This window comes from Pocillopora damicornis, chromosome 11 (assembly GCF_964200805.1).
Source record: "Pocillopora damicornis chromosome 11, jaPocDami1.2, whole genome shotgun sequence".
NCBI lineage: Eukaryota > Metazoa > Cnidaria > Anthozoa > Scleractinia > Pocilloporidae > Pocillopora > Pocillopora damicornis.
The window spans coordinates 13,593,790-13,617,438 of record NC_142680.1 but is presented as its reverse complement, the minus strand read 5'-3'; the positions used below and the strand labels follow the sequence as shown (position 1 = coordinate 13,617,438).

The following is a 23,649-nucleotide window of genomic DNA, read 5'->3' as shown; positions in this document are numbered from 1 at the left end:
GATTAAGATTAAAACTAACCTTGGTGCACTTTAACGACCATAAGGTCTTCGTTCTAGCAATTTAAACCAAACTGTGCGGACCAAAAAAGTGTCAGTAATAAGCACCAAGAATAAGTACTTTTAATTTCCACCTGCCGTCCGCGTCTCAAAAACGTTAGGTGCTTACTGAAGCTCCCTTTTTTTGATGGTAGAAATAGATGTCGTGTGGTTTCTGGGGAATACTTCTCCTTTAAGATAGAAACTGACGGCCTCGTTAATAAATATTTTGAATCCTTTCTACCGTTAAAATGGATTAAGATCGAATGGATCTTTTTAAGTAGCAAAAATGGGCCAGTGACTCCTTCGTTCATTTTCTACAGCCCCCCTGAGGTTCCTGTTGGCTCTCGCATTTTATTAGTCTATCACAGTTATGGTTTCATTGAAAAATGTGTACCTGCGAATTGATAAATCAAGTATAGTGCGTTGTTCAACTCTTCTGAAAATACATTCTCTTACCCGTGGCATGCTGGTTTATAATGAAATTAAGCAAAAACTTCGTCTTTCATGTAGACGCACATGTCGGTAAATCTGGAGCAAAACGTGCAGCTTTACTTTTTACCAATCTTGTGGAAACAAGTATTTGGACTGTAAAGGGGAAGTTCAAGCTGAGTTCTGCACTTGGAATAAGTGACCCAAACTATTTGAGCTTACCTGAGTTTTCCCAGCAGAAAGCAGTTAGGAGTATTGCCACTCCTCCCCATGGATGGGTGTTAGGCCATCCCAGGTATCCACATTTTGTCCACGGTACTCTGACGGTTAATTAACCAGCACCCATATTTATGCTCCTGGAAATGTTTATCATAACAAACACAACGCATTGACCCCGGTTTGAACTTCAACCTCAATGTTTTGACTCGCAGTCTGGGGCTCTAACCTTTAGACTGAGTCAGTGTTGAGTGTTTTAGAGTGTTGAGGCGTGGTCTAATTGCCTTGAGGAGACTATTATCCCATTCACACCAGCACATGTTTAATCAAACCGAGTTTCACTGAATGAAAATCAGGAAGAGAGTCGGAATTAAAAACTTAATTTTCCATTGGATTCAAGTATTTACCAGCTTGTATTTTCAATGTTCGACATTCTACTAAGTACAGAGTCGACAACTATCGGTATATGCAACTTCTATGAAGAAAACAGCTTAAAAACACGTTTTATCCTTGGTGTGAAAGGGGTATAAGATTGTTGTTAAATAATTCGAAAATTTTTGTTCTAATTTTTGTGAATTTCTTGGAAAAAGTTTGGAAAAAGGAGACTTAAGACATAACGAGATTAGATATTCAATCAACAGTGACTTCCGCTCCTCACAATTCGTTCAGACATAATAGTTTATTGTTTAATATAGGTTTGGAATGGTGTCAAGCTCATTGAGCTGTTGACTGTGGAAATCTTAATTTTCATCGTCTACCTTGATTTTAAAGAGTACACTCGACCAAGAGCCGAGCTGAAAAAATTTGTCCTCTAATTACTAAAGAGAATTGTTCACCAAAAAAGAAAATTAAGTTTTTTAGAGACATAAAAAGTTTATCATGAGGTAGCAGTCACGAGAAGCCTTACGGAGGCTTTCAACTGATTACGGTAACCGCCAAGGTAGTCCTAAAAGTGTCTAAAATAGGGAAACGGAAGGAAACGGCCGACGTATAGTTCTAGCTAAGTAAGAAAGATTGCTTTGTAACAATGTACAATACAACAATTATTGCTACAGCTTTTGTTATTCTAATTATGGCACAAGCTTACAAAAAACTGTTTTTGTTCAGTTTTCTTAATTACGACAAGGACGTACTTACTGAATAGCTTAAAGACCTCCATAGAATTACGGCGTTTTCCATGTAATTAGAGGCTATTAGATGTCAATTCAACAGGCGTGGTATTCTGTTTCAAGTATCATCGATTATATTTGTTTTTCCTTTTTTATTTTGCAGTCACAGGAAGCTACAAGAAACTGTTTCTGAGTTGTAGTCGGGCAATTTTTATCAAAAGGCATCTGCGTGTCGATTTCAATTTAAAATGAAAAAAAAAAAGTCATGGCGTCTAATTAGGGAAACCATAATGACGGTGACCTTTTTGTTCAACTATAATTGCAAACCTCTTGTTAATACTTTTTGTCCTTCCACGATAATGGTTTTAAGCGAATCAGATAAAAACCGCTTAGCAATTTCCATTTAATTGAGGTATTCATAATATCTTTTGTCCATTGTTGAGTCGCCATCCTATTATTCACGTCTTTTGTCAGCCCTGAGTCCTTCACCCACGCTAAGTAAACATTGTTTGACCTGTTTTGCATTTGTCTTATTCCGAAACATGGGAAAGTTCTAGTTAAATGATAAAAATATCCAGGATAAACTGAACAGCATGGTGCACTTGGTCAATTACTGCTACGATCTCTGAATAAGGTTTGTTTTTCACTTATTTTTGGATCAAAGGTAAAGCGATTAAAAGAGAAAGTAAGCCAGTCAAGTTCAGGACATCTGCACATTATGTATACATGTTACTTTATGCTCAATATTCACTGGATAGTTTGCTCAAGTTGAGTAAACATTCATTTAAAGAAAGGAAGAGTTGACTCTTCATTTGTATCGCTTAGCAACGGAAAGGAAAGTTTACAAAGATAAAGCCGATAATCTTATCACAGTTTTAAGTGCTGACGAAAGATCAAAGAGGGTTGTCTTCGCTCGTCCTTGTGTCTCCAATCAACTTCTCGTAGTGAGCATAAATTGGAGATTTATAAATCCGCCTTTAAGGCGAAAAGGGTAGATTAACTTTTATAATAATCGAAGGGATGTTACATACCCCCCAAGTACTGCTGTGAACTAGATTTGTTGTCGATTTTATTGGTTTTAAAGTCATGGATTCACAAATCCACCGCATCAGCGCCGTAGAACATCGGCCACCTTCGTTGTCTGTATCTTCAGCGCAAGGAGAAACAGAGAGAAGGCGAAGATCGTCAACTAACGCGTCCCAAAATTCTGGTGTCAATACCTTTTCTCCTGACAGGAGCGACCGAAGAAAACCATCCAGTACAGCGACGCCATTCTTGTATTCCTCCAGCGGTCGCAAAGTATCTAGCAGTGTTTCTCCAAGGTTCGAGCCCATAGACACTGCAGCCTCGAAACACAAGCAAAGTGAAGTCTTACCGACCTATCGAATGGCACCGCAGGCCGACAGAAAATTCCGACCTCAAGTTGTCAAGAAAATTATGGATGAAGCTTTTGAAGAGAGCCTTGACGGACTAAACGGGTATGATTCAGTGAAATGTCGGGCGCTCACTACGCAAGTCTGCGAAGATATCAAACAAAGAGTAAAATGGCTTAATTTTGAACGCTGTAAGCTAATTTGTGTGGTTCATATTGGCTCGGTGAACGGTCAAGGTATGAGAGTAGCAAGCCAGTGTCTGTGGGATCACACGGTGGATAATTTCGCTTCGACAACATATTGTAAGGGCGACATTTTTGCGGTTGCGTTGCTCTTTGGAGTTTACAAGGAGTAGTTCAGCGACCGCTGTTCTTTTCGTATAGATTATTGTTCGTTTATAAACTGTTGTTACTAAGATCAGGGGCTTTAACTGTGAAAGCGTTAATATACAGCTTAATATATACAGTACAGTCATAAAGAAAGGTTAGGAAGCGCTAGCTGATATCATTCGGCAGCCTACTGAGTAACTAAATAACACCTTCAGTGATAATTTCTGATATCTTTGAAAACCGCATCAAAATCCTTAGGCTAGAATAATTTCAATTCTTATTTAACCTTTATCGTTACTGCAATGAACCCTTGTGCAAATTGGATTTGCAATGAAATGATTTCTTTTCCAATCTGATTTTTCCGAATTGCGTTTCAACATTCCATTGTTACACTCTTCACGTATTGACGGATTACAACCAAGCTACTTAGTGTAGAATAACATTCAGCCCGTGCTATGGTTAGAACAATGGGTGCAAAGCACATTTCAAATCACTGTAAGAAGATAAATGATAAATATACGATATATAGATAAATAAACATCTGCGCATATCATAAAGAATCAAATTCTCCGATACACCAATTACAGGTTGAGATTCAAACACAAGAAAAGGCACCACTGGATACAAAGAGCCGGAACCTTTTTTAGATTAACCTCTGGTAGCGCCGATAATCCTGACTATTTTCTTAATCGCGTTCAAGTTCTATGTAAAGATTCATTTTTCCTTTTACAAGTTACCTTCTTAAACAACGATTTCTCTGCAGACGGGTCAGCGGTACCTGGAAATAAAGGTAAGTTGCATGAGAGAAGTAAATGTTGCAAATTTACTTCGAACCTGGGAGAAAGAAATTTCCTAATCAATCAAGAGTATGCAAAGCCCAGAGAACTGAACATTGAAATTTGAACTGTTTTTCTGCCAACCATTTCCCTAAAAGACCCAAAAAGAAGACATGGGAAAAGAAATTTCCTTGAAAGTTTCTCAGGCCACAAGTTCCCCTAATGATTATGTATCTTTTGCCTTCTTTAACAAGTGAGTTTCGCATGGATAGCAATGAACAATTTGCTTATGCTGTTAGAGAGGAAAGAAATATGCCCACATGTGCAGAACAGTGCACATGCGAATAATAGCCTGAGTTCATAGCCATATTAATACTAAAATAGACCATCAAGTTGACACTATAGTGTACACGTGGATACACTGTTCAGAATGTAATTAGATTACCGTACATCCTCCAGCATTTATTCAAAATAAAAAAGAAAGGGCGCTTATTGGAAGTAGGGTGCTTTATCGAGGGGGACCCTTATTAAGAAACTATGAAGCTGAACTGATGCCGTTGTCGTTGAAGCTTAAAAAAATTATGAAATGGCGATTGAAACAGGTTTTCCTTGTGTTCCTACTATTTAAGAAAGTGCAGGAAGAGGGGCGCTTGTTTGATACTATGGCCTAGGGGTTGGGTGCTTACTTGGGGGAGGGTACTTATTAGAGCGTGAGCGCTGGTTTAAGGAAATACGGTCTGTAAAGTCTCAGGTTGTACAAATAAATTATTAGGGTGTTTTAGATTCATGTTTGTTTCTGAATGCGTGTGACCGCAAACGTCTAGGAGTCACTTGACTAGACTCCAGAAGCTCACATGTTGACTTTTTTCAAGTGAAAGCCGACGTCGATCTAAAATCTGAAAGTCTCGAAACTCCTTATTACAAACTGCTGAAGGCGGTTTGACGTTAGCGGTGAACACACCAAACGTGGATCTAAAACTCTCTATTTATATTTAATTCCTACCGCCCTTGAAACGAGTAAGTTTTCTAAGGGGCAGCATCAGTAGTTTAAAGTTTGATTGACACGTTATTCCGCGTTTCACTTCCGGCACAAAATTTGACGTCATTCCTACAAATGTCGCATACCCCGTATTTAACAATCGGTCCGCCATCTTTAATAAGATGCATTCTCTCCCAAACTTCTGAGGCCATGCTTACGCCACGAAATTTGCATATCAGGTCTCCACATTATTCGCTCCTTTACGTCGCATATCCACGAGTAAAAACGATAAATCTTGCATCTGGAAAAGGTGCGTTTCCATCATGTTGTCTTAAAATGGCAAAATTAGATAATTGCTATACCCATCTGAGACCTCTGAGTCTCGTTGAAAAAACAGATACCATTTGACAATGCCACATATTGCCATCTGACAGAGGCCGCGAGCGGTCTTTAACTCGTTGCGCCAGCCCTAATTGCTTTCAGTGCAGAATGAAGCACCAATCCTGCGTTGCCTGCCTGCTGTCTTCAACCGTAGGGGTTTCAGGGTCGGTTTTCAAAATGGAGGCGGGAGTATCAGATAATCTATAAGTTGGCATGGCAACTGACGGTGTGTACATATCCGTAAAGTCAGCAACAAATCACTGGAGACTGTTTATTTTTGGATGTTGGCAAAATGTTAAGAAACACAAAAACTCTCAATGGCCATCTTCACGCCAAGGACTTGGGAACTCATAAAGTCCGTATGCAGAAAGCCAATGGATATTGGGGAAACTAGTGTGGAAATAACAGAGCATAGTAATATAAAGACAAATTTGCAGCTTCTTATCATAATGTCTCAATAAAGGCTTTGAACTTGAGTTTGTTTTGAATTATATACTTGTGAGGGTGCCTCAAGGTTTCCTGTGAAAATTCAACGGGCGTAACGACTAAAATAAGTAAAGTTACGATTTTTTTAGCATTACAATCCAGCTTTTATTTTGGTTCTCTTTTACCAAATATATTTGACCAGAAAAATTCGATTCAAAGTTGCTGTTTCTGTTAATCATCTTTCATGACGCTTAGTACAAGTGTTTCCTGTTACATCTCTGACAGCAGGTATATTGTGAATTCTTCACCAGCTAAATTTAGTGGTTTTTCTTTCTGTTTTTGTACTCAAGCTTAGGAACTCCAAATGCATCCTTTTCGCTAGAATACAAGACAAGTTCATGGTTTAAAAGTTTTCTATTACTATTCATAATTTTATAGTATGAACAGTGAATTAGTTTCATTATGCAAATCCGCAATTGATGGGGTGGTTTCCTCTGAGAAGAAAACCAAACGAAGTGACTTCCGAAATTTGTGGCAGGAAATTCGTGCGCTTCAAATTTGCTGTAATAAAGTTTTTGGTTTTCTTTTAAAACAACAGCCTTAAAGCTGGAAAACGGAAAAAATCGAAAAGCGCTAAGGTTTGTTGATGTCATTAACTCTTTCAGAAATACTGTTTGAAATTAACCGAGCCACCTTAGGAGATCAACAACAGTTCAATAATTTGGTTTTTACTCCTAAAAGGCATTGTTATCATGAAAAGAGAATAGAAAAAAAAACCCTCAAGAACCAGTTGCACGTATCGTTCACAAAATTGGTATTATTTGCCGGTTTTATTTATGCGTTCCAGGGTAGAAATGGATCTTTGAGAAGAAGGTTGCAAGATTATACCGATTGTGTTTTGGAGGCAAACCACAACAAAAACATTTAGCACTTTTTGACACCTGCAGTAATAAATATTTCAGTAGTTTGTTTTTTAAGACAATAAGCGGTTTGCTAGCTTCTTTTTAAGACTTAAATGACCAAAATATTAGTTGAGCAGAATATAAATGAAAAGAAATGTTGAAAAATGAAGGAAACTTATCACGGCTTATGAATTTTTTTGCAACCTTAACTGATTTAACACTTCACTTATTACTGAGTTAAAATCTCTATGTCCAGCCTTTTGTTTCTGTTTTTCGCAATAGGAACAAAAGTTCCTATTTTTCCTCAGGGTAAAAGACTGCTGTTTCCTGCAAACCTCCGATAAAAACAAAAGAATTTCCTTTCTACATATGTAATTCATTTTCTTGTTTCCCTCTAAAAATTAAACGTTTAAGGCAGCTTTCAAAGGATGAAAAATATTGCACTTATTTTGAGTCTTTTGATGTGCGCTGCGCCGGCTCCCAACTTTGTACTGACCTAACATAGCAGACAGACCACAGAAATATTATCAATTGTATATCTGTAGAAATTGCGGAAAAAAAGCTTCACCCAAATAGGAAATTAATATTCTCTTTGCCGAAAGATGTATATCTGCAACATTGATTTATGCTTGTCGGCAAGATAACAAATTTCAAGAACAGTTTTCATCACAGAAATATTCTAGAAGGAAATTAAGATGCGATATTTATTTAAGTTCCAGATGACAGGTGTCTGCTCTAAAACTGACAGACATAAAGCAACTCTTTTAACGGACGATTTGTGATCGTATATCACCACGAAACCTGTCATTTTACAAAAGAGCGTTAATGTCTTAAACTGTACTGTTGCGAACTAAATTGAAGCTGAATGGTTAGGGAACTTTCGGGATCTGACAAAACAGAGTGCGCAAAATGGATGCGATATAATAACAGTGATATTTGAGAGCGCACTACTTATCGAGTTTTGCTTTCTAACGTAACAGCTCCGATTTAAAATGAAGTTTATGCATTTTTTCCGTCTAATTTAGCGGCAGTCTACAGCCTATTGATTGCACTTTACTTTTGCTCTAAAGCTAGACTTCGATTTTGAATATGCTATATTTTTTCTACGTGAGATACATAAATTAGGCTAACAATTTATGAATGGTAATCCTTTTTTTTTCCTTCCTATGTTTTTCGTGAAACTAACTGTGTTGTCACAAATTCAATCATAAACAATACCACCGACCGGGAGCAAACCGGGGTTATCTGTTTTGTCAGCCTCTAAGTACCTATAAACGCTGGTTTCCTAATTTTCTTGAACAATATCTCACCATGCATTTAGCGCGGTTGTTTCGTGCAGACAATGAATTTCCAGTTTCCTTGAACATTTATACCGTGCTGATATGCAGATGGCAAAATTCGCCAAACAAATTTAATCCAAACTCATTTTCAATGGCGAAATGGGCAATAAGATACATACTTCATTATGAAATATTGCAGTTTGTAATTTTACGGTAAAAGCAAATTTGTTCAAATCGCAAAAGAATAACATTAACATAACCCTTCCAAACGCAAAAACTGTAATCATTAAAATATTTTTCTTCGTTTCAAGCACTCTTAAATGTTCCATTAATTTCATGTTCTTTGAACTTGTTTCCTTGTCAAAGGAAGAGAGGTATTTTCTATAACGTGAACAAATTCAATTTTCCCGGTGCATTATAACGGGGTCAATATTTTATTTGAAAGAAAACGGGGCTGTTCGTCGATTTTCTTGTGGTGTATTCTTTGTCGACCTTAATCAAGTGATTTTCGCGCTTATTCAGTATAAATGCAAAATGTGATGTCATTATTTTCTTATACCTACTGAGCATTTTCGTGTCTTATTGTTACAACATACTGTGTTCATTCAAATTTAATAAAGCTATGGTTCCTTAAAGTCGGCCAAGCTCATAACCAATCATAATGAACGCATTACAGCTCGCACGCTAGGAAGAAATCTCTCGCTCATGAACCTCAAAAGCTAAAATCTAAAAACAATTTAACCGATATCACAGCTTTAGCTCCACCGCCCGAACATGTGTTGGATTATGAAAGACTTTCGTTATATGGCCTTTCAAAACACTTTTATTTCGTGAGCCGAAAATGTCGTGGTAATAATTTTGCGAAACAATTTTGTTTCGATCTCGCATGTATTTCAGACAAATCCGACGAGTTTTTCCCGAACCCGTTAGTTCCCTTTGCGTGAGCAGTCAAGCGATCTGTCGATCAGTGCGATGGATGAAACTAAACACCAACTATTCATACCACTTAGGTTTCTATTTGGTGTGAAACTTTTCCAAAACAACCTTACATCATTTTGACTTGGCTGTCAAATCTTTCCGCCATGCGAAATCGATCGATTTCAAAACCCCCTGGTTTCAAATGTTGGTAGTCAATTACCTGATAAAATAAAATCATTTTGTTCTTTTTGTTTGAGCTGTAAATACGAAACTCTGACGCAAGAAGCTCCTTTGATTCAAGAGACTGAGCCAAAAACACTGCTCATCTATCAGCTTTGAGTTTTTGATAATGAGATTCGATTTTGGTTAGTTTCGTGATCTCTGAAAGAAAGAAATATCAACAATAAGGAAGAAAGGAAGGGCACTTTCGTTTTATGTTATACTTTGACAAGGGCTTATAGACAGCTCTTACGACAAAAAAGAAAAAAAAAACATGAAAGGCTGGAAAATAGACAAAGTACATCCTATTTGAATAAAATTCAAGTTGCTTTAGTCAACACGGACGGCATTTGAAAACAATTCAATTTTATTGCATGGATAATGTTTCGCATGGAGTTGGTTAATAACATTAGCACACTATTTTATCAATTCAAGTTTTTAGCCCCTCTCCATCGCAAAGATTCGTTATCATAGAGGATCTATGTATTTCTCCGACATGAAGCATTGTCTTCAAACCCCAAAAGCCAAGCTTTAAATTTCAGAAGGCGCCCACTAAATGATTAAGATTATTTTCTTTAGCAATTTCCTTGTTTGCGGATTACGACTTCTGAATTTATTTTTTAATTTGGAATCACCCAAGCAACCATAAAGTTGGGTAGATTTAGAGGTAAAATGAAACAGGGAGAAATCTTGTGTTAAGATTGATTTTTCTCAGCCCGAATTCGGTAGATTTTCTCGGCTAGAAATTCATGAATTTCTGTCGATTAAAAAATTAGCAACAGGATTAACCGACTTCATAGTCCGAGGTTAAGCATTATCGATGTCCTGTACACTTATTAATTTCATATATGTTAAAATTTTGACGCGCCGAATATAGTGGGCAATTTTTTGTTATACAATATTATTTTCTAAGTGTCTGTCAAATTCTTGTTAAATTTGGTCAAACCATAAACATGGGAGCATTCGCCCCAAAAATTGCTGACAAAGTCAGCTTAGTTATATGAATATCTTTGAGCATCATCGGGCAATACAGGTTTATCCCATTTAAGAAACAATTTATGAAAGATGTTACAAAACCTCTAAAAAATACTATAACGCTCAAAGAAAGTGACAAGGAGCACGATACCTACTGTGGAATATTCCTTAAAAAACCTAAACAATCTACAATACTTAAATACGTTTTAATATCTCGTTCTATAATTTATTTATCCAGATTATTTTACCACAATTTAGAGGCTGGAGTTTCTAAGCACTAGCCTTTTCATACCCGCCTTTCTCAAGTGCTGTTGTTCGTTATTCGCCAGCGGCGAGAAATCAAATGAGTTCGTCTGCCGCGTATAACCTTTTTTTCAGATTTGCATGTGCAGCAATAGTTCTTTATTCAAATGTTTTGAGTCAGTGGAGTGTTCTGCGGCGGCTGCTTTGCAGAGCTTTTATTTTTGGGGCAGTACTTGATGGTGTGCGACTGGTCCCCGGATGCTTTGCATAGAGGACATGTGTATGCTCTGAGTATTGGACATGTAGTGTTCCCCTCGGCATCCTTCAGAACATGGCTTGAATAGACTTTTTTGCTTTCTCCGTTATTTCTGCAAAATACACACACGTTCGCATTTCTGTTCTTCTTACTTTCGCGGTTTTTCCGGTTGCGATTGGCCACTTCGCTGTTGTTTTCGGCGTTCCGTTTGGAAACGTTTCTGGTTGGTGCGCCGGGCGCGAGAGATGAGCCTGGCGCTTTTGAAGTTTCAATGCACAATTCAATGTCTGGATTTCCACCAGAACCCGAGCTCGTTAGAGAGTGATCCGATCCCACGCTGTCCACACGAGATCTTTTGGTGTAGGTGAAATCATACAAACTGTCTATCCCTGCAGTTCCTTTACCGTTCAACTCAGCGTTCTGTACGAGTCTTATGAGTCCAAAATAGTCCCTGAAAAGGCGAAATTCGCTCTTTTCGTCGAAACTTGCCTTCAGGTTCGCTACCTCCCGAGCGCTTATCTTACCGTGGCCGGCAAAAATATCTCCACTGTAAAACACGCTCAACATCTCGTCTCCCATTGTTTCAAAGAAGCGACTCGTGAGTCAGTTTTTAAATTAGTGTGAGGAATCTAGAGACTATATTTAACGAATTTACCCCGAGCTCTCCGAGTTCCAGTGACCGCGACCGCCAGTAGTGAAAATTTTGCACTTGTTTCGATCGGGGTGATTAACTTTGTGAATGAAGTGTACGGGTTCTGGCTCCAACAATAGCACGACGGCACCTGAGATTGGGAGACTTAAACTAATGCGTGCATGGATCCACAATTATACCCGCCAACCACCACCGACGGCAGCTGTCGCAAAGCTTTTCAAACGCAGTCTTGTCACTTATCATAGCCACTGTGAATAAGTTTGAAAGGCACATTGAAAAATTGCTTTAAGGAGAAGCTTTGAACATGTGGTCCGATTGTTCCTATTGAAAACGATCATTAAATTTAACCAATCATATAAGCGCTATTGACGCGGTTTAGAGTGGCACCGCGTGCGTTTCATAAGTCAGCATTTTAAAAAGAAAACGGGATCGTTTTACATCAATTTGATTGGCTGCTCAATATAAGTGCCGTCAAAAAGCAGCCTGATTTCACATGTAATTGTTTTTAAGGATGATCTAAAGTTGTCATTATGAATTCATTTTATAAGACAAAACAACAGAGTTGCACGTGGAATCCTGCTGAAAAACAGGCCTGTTAAAAATAGTCTCACAAATAATCTACGCTATTTTCATTACTATAAGGCTTACCAAAAGAGATTTTAGGAACCTATCAGTTCCAACTAAAAACGTCTATTAGTTTTTTTGCTGATAATCTATCGAAAAAAGAGGTTCAGGTTTCGGTTTCGAAACATTCAAGTTAGAAACGAAACAAAAAAGGCTTACAATTCGCTAATGAAAGTTTTGTAAACACTGAAACATGCTGCCCATTTCGATTCGCGCCTCAAATTAAACATATAACCTTTGCTTCCAAGACGCTTTCGAAAGCGGTTGTGAGAGGTAAATATTTTCAAAGTTGGTTTGAAATCGTTGCATCTCTTTGGTGATCGAGGTTAGCGAAAATCTTGAGAATGGTGTTTTGCTTTGTTGTCTTTGCGATCTTTACGGGTGATCACTTTTAAGAACATGCAAAGATAGTGAGCTCTAGCGTTTGGCGTGGCTGAGAAATAAACATTAATATGGCAGGTGTTCCATATGCTAATTATATCATCACAAAGGACAGCTTTGGAATAAATTTTCCTCTTAAAACTCAATATTGCATTGTTTAAGATACTTTTTAATGGCTTTGTTTTCGGTACGCTGAGCCGCAAATGTGGCAAATTCATCCAAATCGGCACCGTACAAGCAGACGGCCCTTCCCAAAGCCGATTTTATTTCTGTTCTCGCTTTAAGTGGAGTTAAATTATGAAATATTGAAATAAAGTTAATCCGGTGTTCAAGGTTCCTTTAAATTTAAGCTCTATTTTAGAATTGCCTCTGTTGTGAATAGAGTCTCTGATTTATTATTAATAAAAAGCCCTGTCTCATTTTGTCTGTGTATACCTTAATTACAACCAACACTCGAAAGTCCATTACGTGTTTTTGTTTGAACATTTTCGGTGAGAGTTGAACATGAAACCAGGTAAGTTCTCAGCTTACTGGTGATCAATACAAAGTCTTTCTTTGAACTTCTAGAATGCCAACTTATTGAGGAGCCGTGTCTGTCAAATCTAATTATCCCTTCAGGAAAGTAAAGAGTTAGAAAAACTTCCAATTCAATTTACCCGCTCAAAAACTAAAGACCGTCTCTCACCGTGGGGAATGAGTCATAAAATTGCTTACCCAAAGATGACAATTGCCCAGTATTTGCATTCGAATTTTTATCTTAGCCAGGTGACCTTAAAACAACATCAATTCTAAAGCGGAAAAATTCGTGGATGCTAGAATGCTAACCTGGAAATAAGCCATACTCAAGGTGTCAGCTCTAAAGTTAGAGGTGGATGTGGGTCGCAAAGCCTTTCAGTGATTAGACAGCTCATACGGTCAGTTAGGGTAACCTAAAAAACGATCCGCTTTCAAACTTTCCTTTTTATGCATATACATGTTACACAGTATATATTAGATTGGCTTGGATTATTTTGGCAAAGGTTCGAAACTAATCTAAGTGTTCCGGAGCAAACATACTAAATTAATAGGTGCTTGCGGTCAATTGAGAAAGGACGGGAGGTTGATCGATAATATAAGTTCATTGAAAGACCGTGAAAGGCTTTCATTCGCGGAAAGTACCTCATTAATTTAACGTAAGAGAAGTACAATTTCCCTCAAAAGAAGGCGATAAGTTGCTGAGCTGCTTTATCGCATGGTCTTTTTTTGACTCTAGTTACACTAAGGTGCCTAAAATGAAAGAGAATTTTTTGTACAAAGCATTCTGAAGTTGCACGTAAATAAATAAATCGTTACTTTGTGCTCACTGGTTTTGTCTTTTGTCCTACGTTTTAATCGGCGCTCAGATGCAACGTTTGAAGTAAGAGACTTGTTCCTTATCCCACTTAGGACAAGCTAACTTGGGTAAGAATACATCAAAATAGCAACCTTAAATTACGTATGACATTGCCACTAATCCTAAAACCAATGGATCGGATATAGCGAGTGAATTTTACCTCAGTTTCACATAAATTGACCATACACCGCTCCTCATAATTCATAAATACCGAAATAAACATTTACGAAACGGAGGAAAGCAAACTCTGTGTGCAGTTTTTTTTTTATGGAAGTTCATTGTGTCGATCGTTGACAGACAATAATTTTGTGGCAAATGTTATTTCTAATGATGAATGACGAAATAAATTTCTTTTAAGTTTCTGTCAATCTTTGAATTTGCCCGCGCTTCACTTTGTTAGTTACTTCAGTTTATTTTACGCGCATCAGCTTTACAGTGACCAAATGTTTATTTATACGAAACAAGTTACACGAGATCGAAGGCATGTAAATACTAATATCACAATAGTATACCCTGGATCCATGTTTGAAATGGTATACGCTGTAAAAGCCACTTTTTGCTGAAGTTGTCACAATAGTTTGAGGGCTTTTTTTATCGAAAAGTTTGCTTTGAACATCTAGAAAGTCGTTAAAAAAGGATAATTTCTGAACGCCATATTGTTAAACGTTTGGCGAATTAACCGCTAATGACATGGTACGTTCCCTGAGTCCACGTGCGCTAATCTTTGTTTTTGATATCAAAAGCTCTGCAGGAGATAAGTTTGCAAGTCATTCAAAAATGGCATGCATTGTGAAGAACGAGCGCTTTGAAGGTAAATAATTCATTAAATGTGTATACTTTGAAACTGAACGATTCTGTAAGATTGAGTTATTGGGATGCATTTTATATAAGCTGAATGAAAAGATAAAATCCTTTACATCTCTTTTCAAGCGTCATTGATGGTAATTTAAAGATTAGCCGGTTTGGAGGCACTGAATCGTGTTTTTCATTCTGTAAATCAACTGTTAGCTTTAGAGGGTGAACAATAAGGGAAAGATTTTTCAATTTTCATTGTTCGGTTGTAATATATTCACAGGTAAAACTCTCTAGGTAATTACATGATTTATTCAAATTTCTTGAAGCAATTAGCACTTCGTTTACATCCTCTTCATCTTTTAACCGTTTTGAAACTTGTTTTGAAAAAATAGCTTTCGTGTGATTTCAAAAAATTAATTCAAACGGATTTGAAAATAAATTTCTTCGTGAAAAATGTGTTTTTATCGACAAAGTTCCCTAGAATATCTGACATTTACTTATGAAGTTAAAGTTCTGTTGGAAATTTTTTATTAGATGTTATTAATTCACTGCTTACCCAACATCTCGTAGATGATAAATGTTCGGGATGGTAACAAGAAGTACAGTTGAAGAAAACACATTTTCAACTCTAATCAAAAGCGACAGATTCGCAATGTTAGAACCATGAGCATAAGAACACCTTCAAACATGGGATAGAGAGACCTCGTTGCTCTACGAAAAAAAGGGAGACATGCATGCAATCACGAGCCAAGGTTTACAAAAGAATGACAAAGCACATTTGCATCCTGAAATAATTGTGTACACATCGTGCTCGTTGAAAGTATTACCAGGAGCTTCTGAAAATATTATTTGTTATAATATTCTGGTATTACTTAGCCATTTCAGTTTTTTTGTTCAGATTTTTTTGTTATCAGTAGCAGCTAATACTGCATTATTTTCTTGTCGTTTGAAACTTCACGTTGCAACGAGAATTGAAGCTTAGTAATTGCCCAAAAGTTTGGGTCAATGTCTCGCTTTAGATCCACCGCAGGCAATTATGCGCTTGAGTCTCTATGGGTCTTTTTTCATACCTTCACAGCCCTGCGTTCTATGGTCTTCTTCGCATCCAATTTTTGCGAAGAAGCTTTGCGTAACATCCCGTAGAACGGCTGTAAAGAAGACGATGTGTTTAAATAATATATTTCAGTTTGTATTACATCAACCCAGAACTTACCTTTTGTTGTTATATATCTATTGAAACCAGTTTAAATTATGATAAAACGAAATCTTCACGCACCAATTTTTTCCACCGAAGTTCAGTTTTTGCGGCTACTGCATTCTGGGAATGCGTAGCCCTTATGTTATCGCCCTGTAAGTGCGTGCGTAAGTTAAATTTTCCGCAGGAAGCCCAGCTGAATATTTCCGCTAGTTCGTGAGATTTTTTTTGTTTCCTATTTGGGATTCCTGTGTAACCACGCAAGCGTTCTAAAATAGCATGTTTGTAGCGGTATGAATGGTGTCAGAAAAGTTTTATATGCGGTATATTTGTTGATTAAGGTCAGTTTACTATATCATGTTTCTATGATGGCATAGGAAAAAGTATGGACTGGACCATTGGACCCTTGGACCATTGGACCATTGGACCATTGGACCCTTGGACCATTGGACCCTTGAACCCTTGGACCATTGGACCATTGGACTATTTTTTGGACTCTTTTTGGGACCATTTTTCGGACCATTTTTTGGACCATTTTTTTGGGACTATTTTATCGGGGGAGGAAGACTATTAGTACTTAAGGAGGGGTGGGATGCAGCTCATCAGTACTCAGGGAGGGGTTGTAGGCGGACTGTTGTTACTAAGGGAGGAGTCGAGTACGAACTATCAGTACGCAGCGAGGGGTGGGAGGTTGATGTATTAGTAACAGCTGCTGATTAATGGAGTTTTTACTAGATCATACAAATTATTTTGAGCGGTTTTTCGGCTGACTGTTCGTATGTTAAAAATTTTTGCGCTGGGCCGTAGCGTTTCTTTATTTTTTGTCGTGCGAATGCGAAACTGGCACCAAAACACTGGACTATAATTGTTATTGAAAAAACGCCAATTCCTGTTTTCGATCCTCCACTGTTAAGTCATGCGTGTGCCTGTTAAGTCGACTTGTACCAGTGTTAAATGATACTCATGAGTTAGCATGAATCAACCATCAGTTGCCTCACGTTTCCCTTTGCGCATACAGTAGATCATTAAATTGATCTACCTTCCTTTTGTCATTGATCTTTTCAGATGACAAAGATCACGGAATTCCCTGTCCTTAGCATAGTATTCACGAGCGTTATCGCAATTTTCACGTTTACACCTTTTCTAGAAAAACATTGTTGGTACAACCGTACAAAGCAATTTTCTTTCTTTTCAGATACACAGTTTTCCCCTATTAGATACACTCAACTCGCGCCTAAAGTTGAATGTCATGTCACGCATTTCACTTTCACAGCTTCAGCGCTAGATCATTTTTTAAATAACAGGTTTGCATTTATGGCTTAACATTTGGCGCAATTTTCCTTTCACATAGCCGTTGCATTGATTCATTAAATCCACACTGGTGCAAAATACAGAATTACCTTCCTCGAAAATTACGGATTTCTAATTCACTAATTACGAATTTCCTTTTCGCAAATTACCGATTTGAGTTAATCTCACAGATTACATTTTTTCATTCCATTTCGTTTCGTAAATTACAATAAGCCCTCTCAGAGACAACAACATAGTGAATTCTGTGTTTCGCAATGACTTGAGAGAACATGAAATCTCTTTCCAATTTCTGAAACAGTCAAAATAAATTAGTGTCTGCTAACCGCAGAGCAGATCAAAGAATTATGCAGAAAAAGGAAAAAAACCGACCTGTACAAAAAAGTTAAAGTGCGTAAGCTGTGGGGAAATGGGACTTTAAGCGGGAAAACTGTGTATCTGAAAAGAGGGAAGATTACTTTGAACGAAACTACCAATAATGTTTTATAGTAAAGGTGCAAAAGTTAAATTTGCGATAACGCTCATGAATACTATGCTGCTAAGTTAAGGGCCAAGGATCAGATACTCCGAGTTCTCTGTCGTCTGGATAAGATCAATGACAAGAGGAAGATAGATAAATTTAGTAGTAATATGCTGTACACACAAAGGGAAACGTGAGGCATTCGATGGTGGCTTGTTACTAACAGTAACTTCCCTAGGGTCCTAATCACTCACCAAAAAACTGACCTTTAAAGACTTTCAATCCGTCATCATCTTCAAAAGTTTCTTTGGCAGTAGCCTTCAAAATGAGCTCCTGAATTTGCATGTGCACTCTGAAGTCCTTCTTCAACAATGATGGGGAGCTTGACTCCTGCCCATGTTAATTAAAACCCCTGGGGGACGAACTACGGCCACAGCCGTAGAAAATTACATCACCCTATTTTTGTTGCTATTTAAAGCATGCCCGTGGGAAACTGAGGCTATTTATGCATTAAACCGCCGGATAATGAGATGAGGCTCATTTTTAGCGAAAAGAGTTCTTCGAAACATCGAAATACGAATTTTCCCGAAAATTTTACTCCAGTTGTTGCTGACATAGCGTCTGCCATTTCAATATGGCGTCGCCAAAAAATTAGTAAGACATCTGTTAGCGAAAAAGATCGAAATGGCGGCTGCAGAGTCGATGGGATTAACTTTTGTGGACGAAGATGGCTTACCTGTAGCATTTTTGCGAATCGCCCACGTGGATTCTGACAATGAAGTGCCTTCCGATGTCAATAGCCGCGATGAAGAGGAACAAAACTACTCCAATATGAATGTTGTGCCGCGTAGCACTGGGAACACAAATGGTGAAACAGAGAATTAACTCTGAAGTGTAAATTAAAGTGCATATGTACCCTTACTTTCTCTTCGCCGCGATTCACCATCCTAAATCGTCCCCGAGTTTCTCTGTGCGACCTCGTAGCTCAGTCGGCAGAGTAACGGTAGATCTAATCCGGAGGTCGTGGGTTCGATTCCCACCGAGGTCAGAAGATTTTTTCTTTGCCTCGTGTGGTTCCCTGTTTCCCTTTATTAGGGCTAACGCCCTGTGGGTTATTCATGGGTTTAAATAGCACTTTAATTTACACTTCAGAGTTAATTCTCTGTTTCACCATTTGTGTTCCCAGTGCTACGCGGCACAACATTCATATGTACCCTTACTTTCTCTTCGCCGCGATTCACCATCCTAAATCGTCCCCGAGTTTCTCTGTGCGACCTCGTAGCTCAGTCGGCAGAGTAACGGTAGATCTAATCCGGAGGTCGTGGGTTCGATTCCCACCGAGGTCAGAAGATTTTTTCTTTGCCTCGTGTGGTTCCCTGTTTCCCTTTATTAGGGCTAACGCCCTGTGGGTTATTCATGGGTTTAAATAGCACTTTAATTTACACTTCAGAGTTAATTCTCTGTTTCACCATTTGTACTCCAATATGAGATGGACATCTGTTATACAACCCCCAGAAGGCGTAAATTTTCGCGAAGACGTTGGTATGAGAGTAGAAATGGACAATGACAATGACAATGATTGTTTGGATTACTTCCAACCTCTGTTTACTGATGATGTTTATCAGCTGATTTTACGTGTGACCAAACGGTTTGAGCATCAAAAACGGCAGCTTGAGGACAATTCTCTGGGTGGTCTCCACGATTTTACCCTTCCAGAGCTAAAGGCTTAGCTTGGGCTCACATTGGAAATGGGTCTTGTCAAAAAAAGCAATTTGAAAGCTCACTGGTCAACTGATTCGGTCACCAAAACTCCATTGTTTACTAACACCATGTCAAGAGACTACTACCTTCATATTCAGAGATATCTTCACTTTGTAAATAATTGCAATGCCCCAGACCAGACAGATCCTAACAGGGATAAACTGCGGAAAATGAGATCATTTTTAGATGCTCTTGTGCCCAGATACGCTGGAAAAGAGGGTCCAGCAGCAAGCAAGGATTTGGCTCAGCGAGTTGTTCTAATGCTAACAGAGCCTTATTTCAACAAAGCTTACAAATTGTTTGTTGTCAACTGGTATACCAGTGTACCACTCTTTCTAGAACTGAAAAAAAAAAAAGGAATTAGAGTCTGTGGAACAGTGAGGGGAAATAGAAAGTGCCTACCCCAGGATACTGTTGACCAGCGATGCGAGCAGGTCAAAAGCCTCGTCAGGGGAGAATCGCTTTTCCGTCAAAGCGGCAAGCTCATCTGTGTGACATGGAAGGACCGAAAGCTGGTACATTACTCTCAACTCTCCCTGTGGGCTTGGAAATTGGACAGGTAGAGAGAAGGGTGAAGTCACGAGGGTAATGGCAAAGGCAGAACATCGCACAGCCACAGTTGATTAACCTGTACAACTCCCATATGGAAGGAGTTGATTTGGGTGATCAACGCATGGCAATTTGCTGCAGGTTTATGTAAGGAAATATTTGGTTGTGGTTATGCCCACATCATGTATGGAAGAGCTGGCCATCCAAGAGTCACACTTGTCAAATTCAAAGAGAATCTTGTGCGGGAACTGATAGGAGGGAACGCTTTAGACGGAACAACTTCTCTGGAGGCAATGAAGCAGCACAGGATGTCCGCTTCGAACTCCTGCAGTTTCAGCATCCTGTGGCAACTGACACTCATAGAAACTGTAAAATACATATTCAACGAGTGGAAACAGTCTATGAGCTCAGTTTGCCAAGTGCGTATGTGTCCAGGACCTTGCTTTGAGCGCTACCACACACTGCACAGTTATCTTTTTGATGACCAATAGAAATGGTCCCAAGAGACTCAAAGATGGTCGTGGCAGACCAAGAAATGGTCCAGGCAGACCACTTCAAAAGAGATCAAGATGATTTTATGTTTCCTTTGATCAAAACATTAATTTACTTAGCGAGGTTTATGGTTGATTCAAGTGAACACTAAAATGATTTTGAGACCACTGATCGACATCAACTTTGCAACTAAATATGGTTAAAAGAAGAACAATAGTGTTTTATTTTGTGCTAGGAAAAGCTTTCTGTGTATATAGAACTTGATATTGTGTACAGTTATTGTGTTGACAAAATTTTCACTTCAGTTCTGTTCTCTAATTCGAGGACGGTTTGGGAAAAAATCCGTTTTATTACCTTTCTGGATTTTTCATATTTTTTCTGTAAGACACGTATTAGTTCACTAAATGAAAGTGCAAAATCTCCTCTTTCTAAAATTGTTAGCCTTATAGTTTTCTGCCGTATTAAAAAAATTGGTGGCCTAATTAGTAATGTCATGTCACAAATTGAGTCAAAAAACCCCCACCCCCTCAGTCCCCTAGCGGTAGGCCCAGATATCATACTGAATTCTTCCTCTAAGATGTTCTGGATGCGCAGTCTATATCACACTCGTCACAGGTTCTCTTAAGCTGACATATCCATCTTTAGCCCTTCGTCAATCGCTCGAACAAAGGGCTAACGCTGGAAATGTCAACTTTAGAAACTTCTGACGTTAGCCAATTTACGTTATCAACTCAGTTGATAATCATCATGTACTACCTCCTAGCGACGCAGCACCGCAGGTTTTAAAGAAAAAAACTTCCCCCTTTTCACACTTTTAACAGTTCCCCTGTACAGTTTTGTTTCCATGTTTTCCAACTGAAATAGAAATACGAAAAGAAAGTTTGATACCGTGTATCCATATGCTACAAGCTTTGATCAGATCTCTTTTTACAATGACATTACATGAATTTGGATGTTAACTGGTATTTTACTCTCATCTTAGAGTGTTTTCATGGTCCATTTAGTGAACAAGTTGTCATGCTTATCGAGAAACATTTCGTAGACCGTCTTCGCATTGTGCTCTGCTCAATGTGGTAACTGTTCCTTATCTCTTAGAAATGCGATATTTTCAAAAGATTAAAAGCAAACAATTAAGAAAATTAGAGGATTACTTAATTTTGAAACAAATTTCAAATATCAACTGTTTTTTTTCTACGGTCTCGCGTAAGCAAGCTTCTATATTCTATTCTCTTAAACAATGCCTTGGGCACCAATTGCGTTCGTGAATCACAATAATTACTAACACTCATGGGAACTGTTAAAAGATGATTGGTCGTTGCACAATGCACTATTCTCTTTGAAAGTAGTGAAGTAGTGAAGTTTTGTTTAGTTGCGCGTAAGTGCGTGGAATCTTATTTTTTGTCAATTTTGCGGACCGTTTTGTTCTGCTTTGGAGCTGCACATCTTAAATCATCTCGATTTTGTTGTAGATTACTCAAATACGAGAAGAAATTGTTTTGTGGCAGGTGCGTACAAGATGTTTACGCCCAGATCAGGGTTCTTGATATCTTGAAATCACAAGTCACTGCCTCTGCAGCCCACCATTTCTGACACTTTTCTTAAAGTTCACTTTCGATTAAAAGTTGATTTAATTCAAAGTCAACAGCGTTCTCACATCTTCTTTATGATTTCCTCTCTGTCAAACAGGTTTACTCAATATTAAAGAGTGTGGAGAAATCAGTATCAAAGAGTGTGGAGCAAACTGTATTGAGACTACAAGCGTTTCAAATTGGCATGGAGCAGTCGTCCTTAAATCCAGCAACGTTGACGCCAGTGTCTTCGCCTAAGGAAGAAACGACCGGTTTGACCATAAGACGAGTGGCGAATGTAAAAATCTGGGCTCACAGGCGGCGGAAATCACTCTTCGTCCCACAGCGATGTGAAACAGACTATGGGAACGCTTTGTTGACGCATGCAGACTTTCCGAAAGCCAGGGCAAAGTCGCTTTCTGCGTTAAATCGTGACAGAAAGTTGCAATTCGACAAGCAAATGGCCCATAAAATGATGGAACAGGTGCTGAACATGGAGCTGTCGTTCAAATCCTACGATTTAAAAGAGTGTGAAATTGCGTCGAAAAAGATCGCCAAGACACTAAATGAAAAACTGAGCAGCGCGTTTGACCTATCTGGCTGTAAAATGATCTGTTTGTGCTATATCACAAAGCGTGCCAAACCTTCCTTGGCGATAGACAGTGGCTGTGCGTGGGATGAAATGAAGAGCACTGTGGAAAAGGACGCGTTCGTGGATTACGTTTACAAAAATCAAACAATTGTTGCCGTTGCCTCCGTTTTTGTTATTTCTTGCCGCAGGTTTCCCACGAGGAAAGTGGTATTGGACAACCTCTACGCTCAAGGCACATCAGTACCTAAGGCAAAGAGTGCCGTCATGTCAGAGCCAGCTCGTAGAAGTCACGAATCAAGCGACAGAATGTTTGGCGTCCCACCTCCGAGGAAAGATGAATGGGTGGGTTAAGATTCATATTTCTGTGAATCGATGAGGAGAAACGGAATGGTTTTCGTGAGCATGCAAATGGAAGGAATATACCACACCATAGCATATCGAGGTTTTATCTTTATCACTACGAATGCATGGAGCTTATTTCTAAGACATCGCATCGTTGTATCAGTGCCTTTTCGAGACTTTGAAAGCCTCTGTTTAGATACTAAGCTCTTTAAGATATCTGGGCTCTTCATATATTGGTCATTAAAATAATATGAAAATCATTAACGATTTTTGCATTTTTATGAAGCATCAAGACAGAAAACGCAATCGCTTGCTGAAAAACGCAACGACGCTTTCTGGTGTTGTTTACTTTGTGTGTGGGCTTGTACGTGCCTCGATTATCATTAGAGTCCTTTATTCTCTTCACCATGAAAACGTGTTTTGTTATCAAGTGCCACTTAGGACTTAATTAGACGTCCCTCTGGGTAAATAGAAGAATCCACACTGAAATAGCCTCATCATTCAATAGTTTAATAACTTTATCTTCAGTGACGTCAAAGATATCTAAAATGGTTGCTGACTTTTCACTTGGGACTGTTTACATTTGTATGGGTATTGCACAATTATGCATGTAAATAGGAATACATGAAGTGCTTAACGAAAAAGCGTTCTCTGCACATTGTGAGTATTCGAGACTATATTGACCAAATCTTAAACTTTAGTTTTGAG

The 23,649-nt window shown here is 38.5% G+C and overlaps 4 protein-coding genes across 4 annotated transcripts; 2 read left to right on the top strand and 2 right to left on the bottom strand.

Moving 5' to 3' along the window:
- The first annotated feature begins 2,613 nt into the window (after nt 1-2,613).
- Nucleotides 2,614-4,052, top strand: LOC113679971 (dynein light chain Tctex-type protein 2B). Its single transcript, XM_027196956.2, has one exon. The coding sequence runs from the start codon at nt 2,880-2,882 to the stop codon at nt 3,519-3,521; it is 642 nt and encodes a 213-aa protein (XP_027052757.2). The 5' UTR covers nt 2,614-2,879; the 3' UTR covers nt 3,522-4,052.
- A 2,145-nt stretch (nt 4,053-6,197) lies between these two features.
- Nucleotides 6,198-17,982, bottom strand: LOC149037662 (uncharacterized). The gene is made up of 4 exons (XM_089186368.1): nt 17,892-17,982; nt 15,951-16,138; nt 15,745-15,822; nt 6,198-6,435 (listed from the first exon to the last, which is right to left on the bottom strand). Exons 1-4 carry the CDS (start codon nt 17,980-17,982, stop codon nt 6,409-6,411), a joined length of 384 nt encoding a protein of 127 aa, XP_089042494.1. The 3' UTR covers nt 6,198-6,408.
- On the bottom strand, nt 9,726-15,644 carry LOC113679970 (uncharacterized). Its single transcript, XM_027196955.2, has one exon. The coding sequence runs from the start codon at nt 11,427-11,429 to the stop codon at nt 10,758-10,760; it is 672 nt and encodes a 223-aa protein (XP_027052756.1). The 5' UTR covers nt 11,430-15,644; the 3' UTR covers nt 9,726-10,757.
- Nucleotides 17,983-21,806: 3,824 nt separating the features above from the next.
- LOC113680011 (uncharacterized) lies at nt 21,807-23,430 on the top strand. Its single transcript, XM_027197005.2, has 2 exons — nt 21,807-21,944; nt 22,126-23,430. The coding sequence occupies exon 2, from the start codon at nt 22,213-22,215 to the stop codon at nt 22,948-22,950; it is 738 nt and encodes a 245-aa protein (XP_027052806.2). The 5' UTR covers nt 21,807-21,944; nt 22,126-22,212; the 3' UTR covers nt 22,951-23,430.
- Nucleotides 23,431-23,649: the final 219 nt, after the last annotated feature.

Excerpts from the sequence above, each read along its gene's own strand:
- LOC113679971 (XM_027196956.2), top strand. The coding sequence starts at position 2,880 with ATGGATTCACAAATCCACCGCATCAGCGCCGTAGAACATCGGCCACCT.
- LOC113679970 (XM_027196955.2), bottom strand. The coding sequence starts at position 11,429 with ATGGGAGACGAGATGTTGAGCGTGTTTTACAGTGGAGATATTTTTGCC.
- LOC149037662 (XM_089186368.1), bottom strand. The coding sequence starts at position 17,982 with ATGCAAATTCAGGAGCTCATTTTGAAGGCTACTGCCAAAGAAACTTTT. Across the intron at positions 16,139-17,891 it reads CTTTAAAGGTCAGTTTTTTG|AACGCTTGCGTGGTTACACA; the intron begins GTGAGTGATTAG and ends ATGCTATTTTAG. Across the intron at positions 6,436-15,744 it reads TAGAACGCAGGGCTGTGAAG|CGAAAAGGATGCATTTGGAG; the intron begins GTATGAAAAAAG and ends CTTGTATTCTAG.
- LOC113680011 (XM_027197005.2), top strand. The coding sequence starts at position 22,213 with ATGGAGCAGTCGTCCTTAAATCCAGCAACGTTGACGCCAGTGTCTTCG.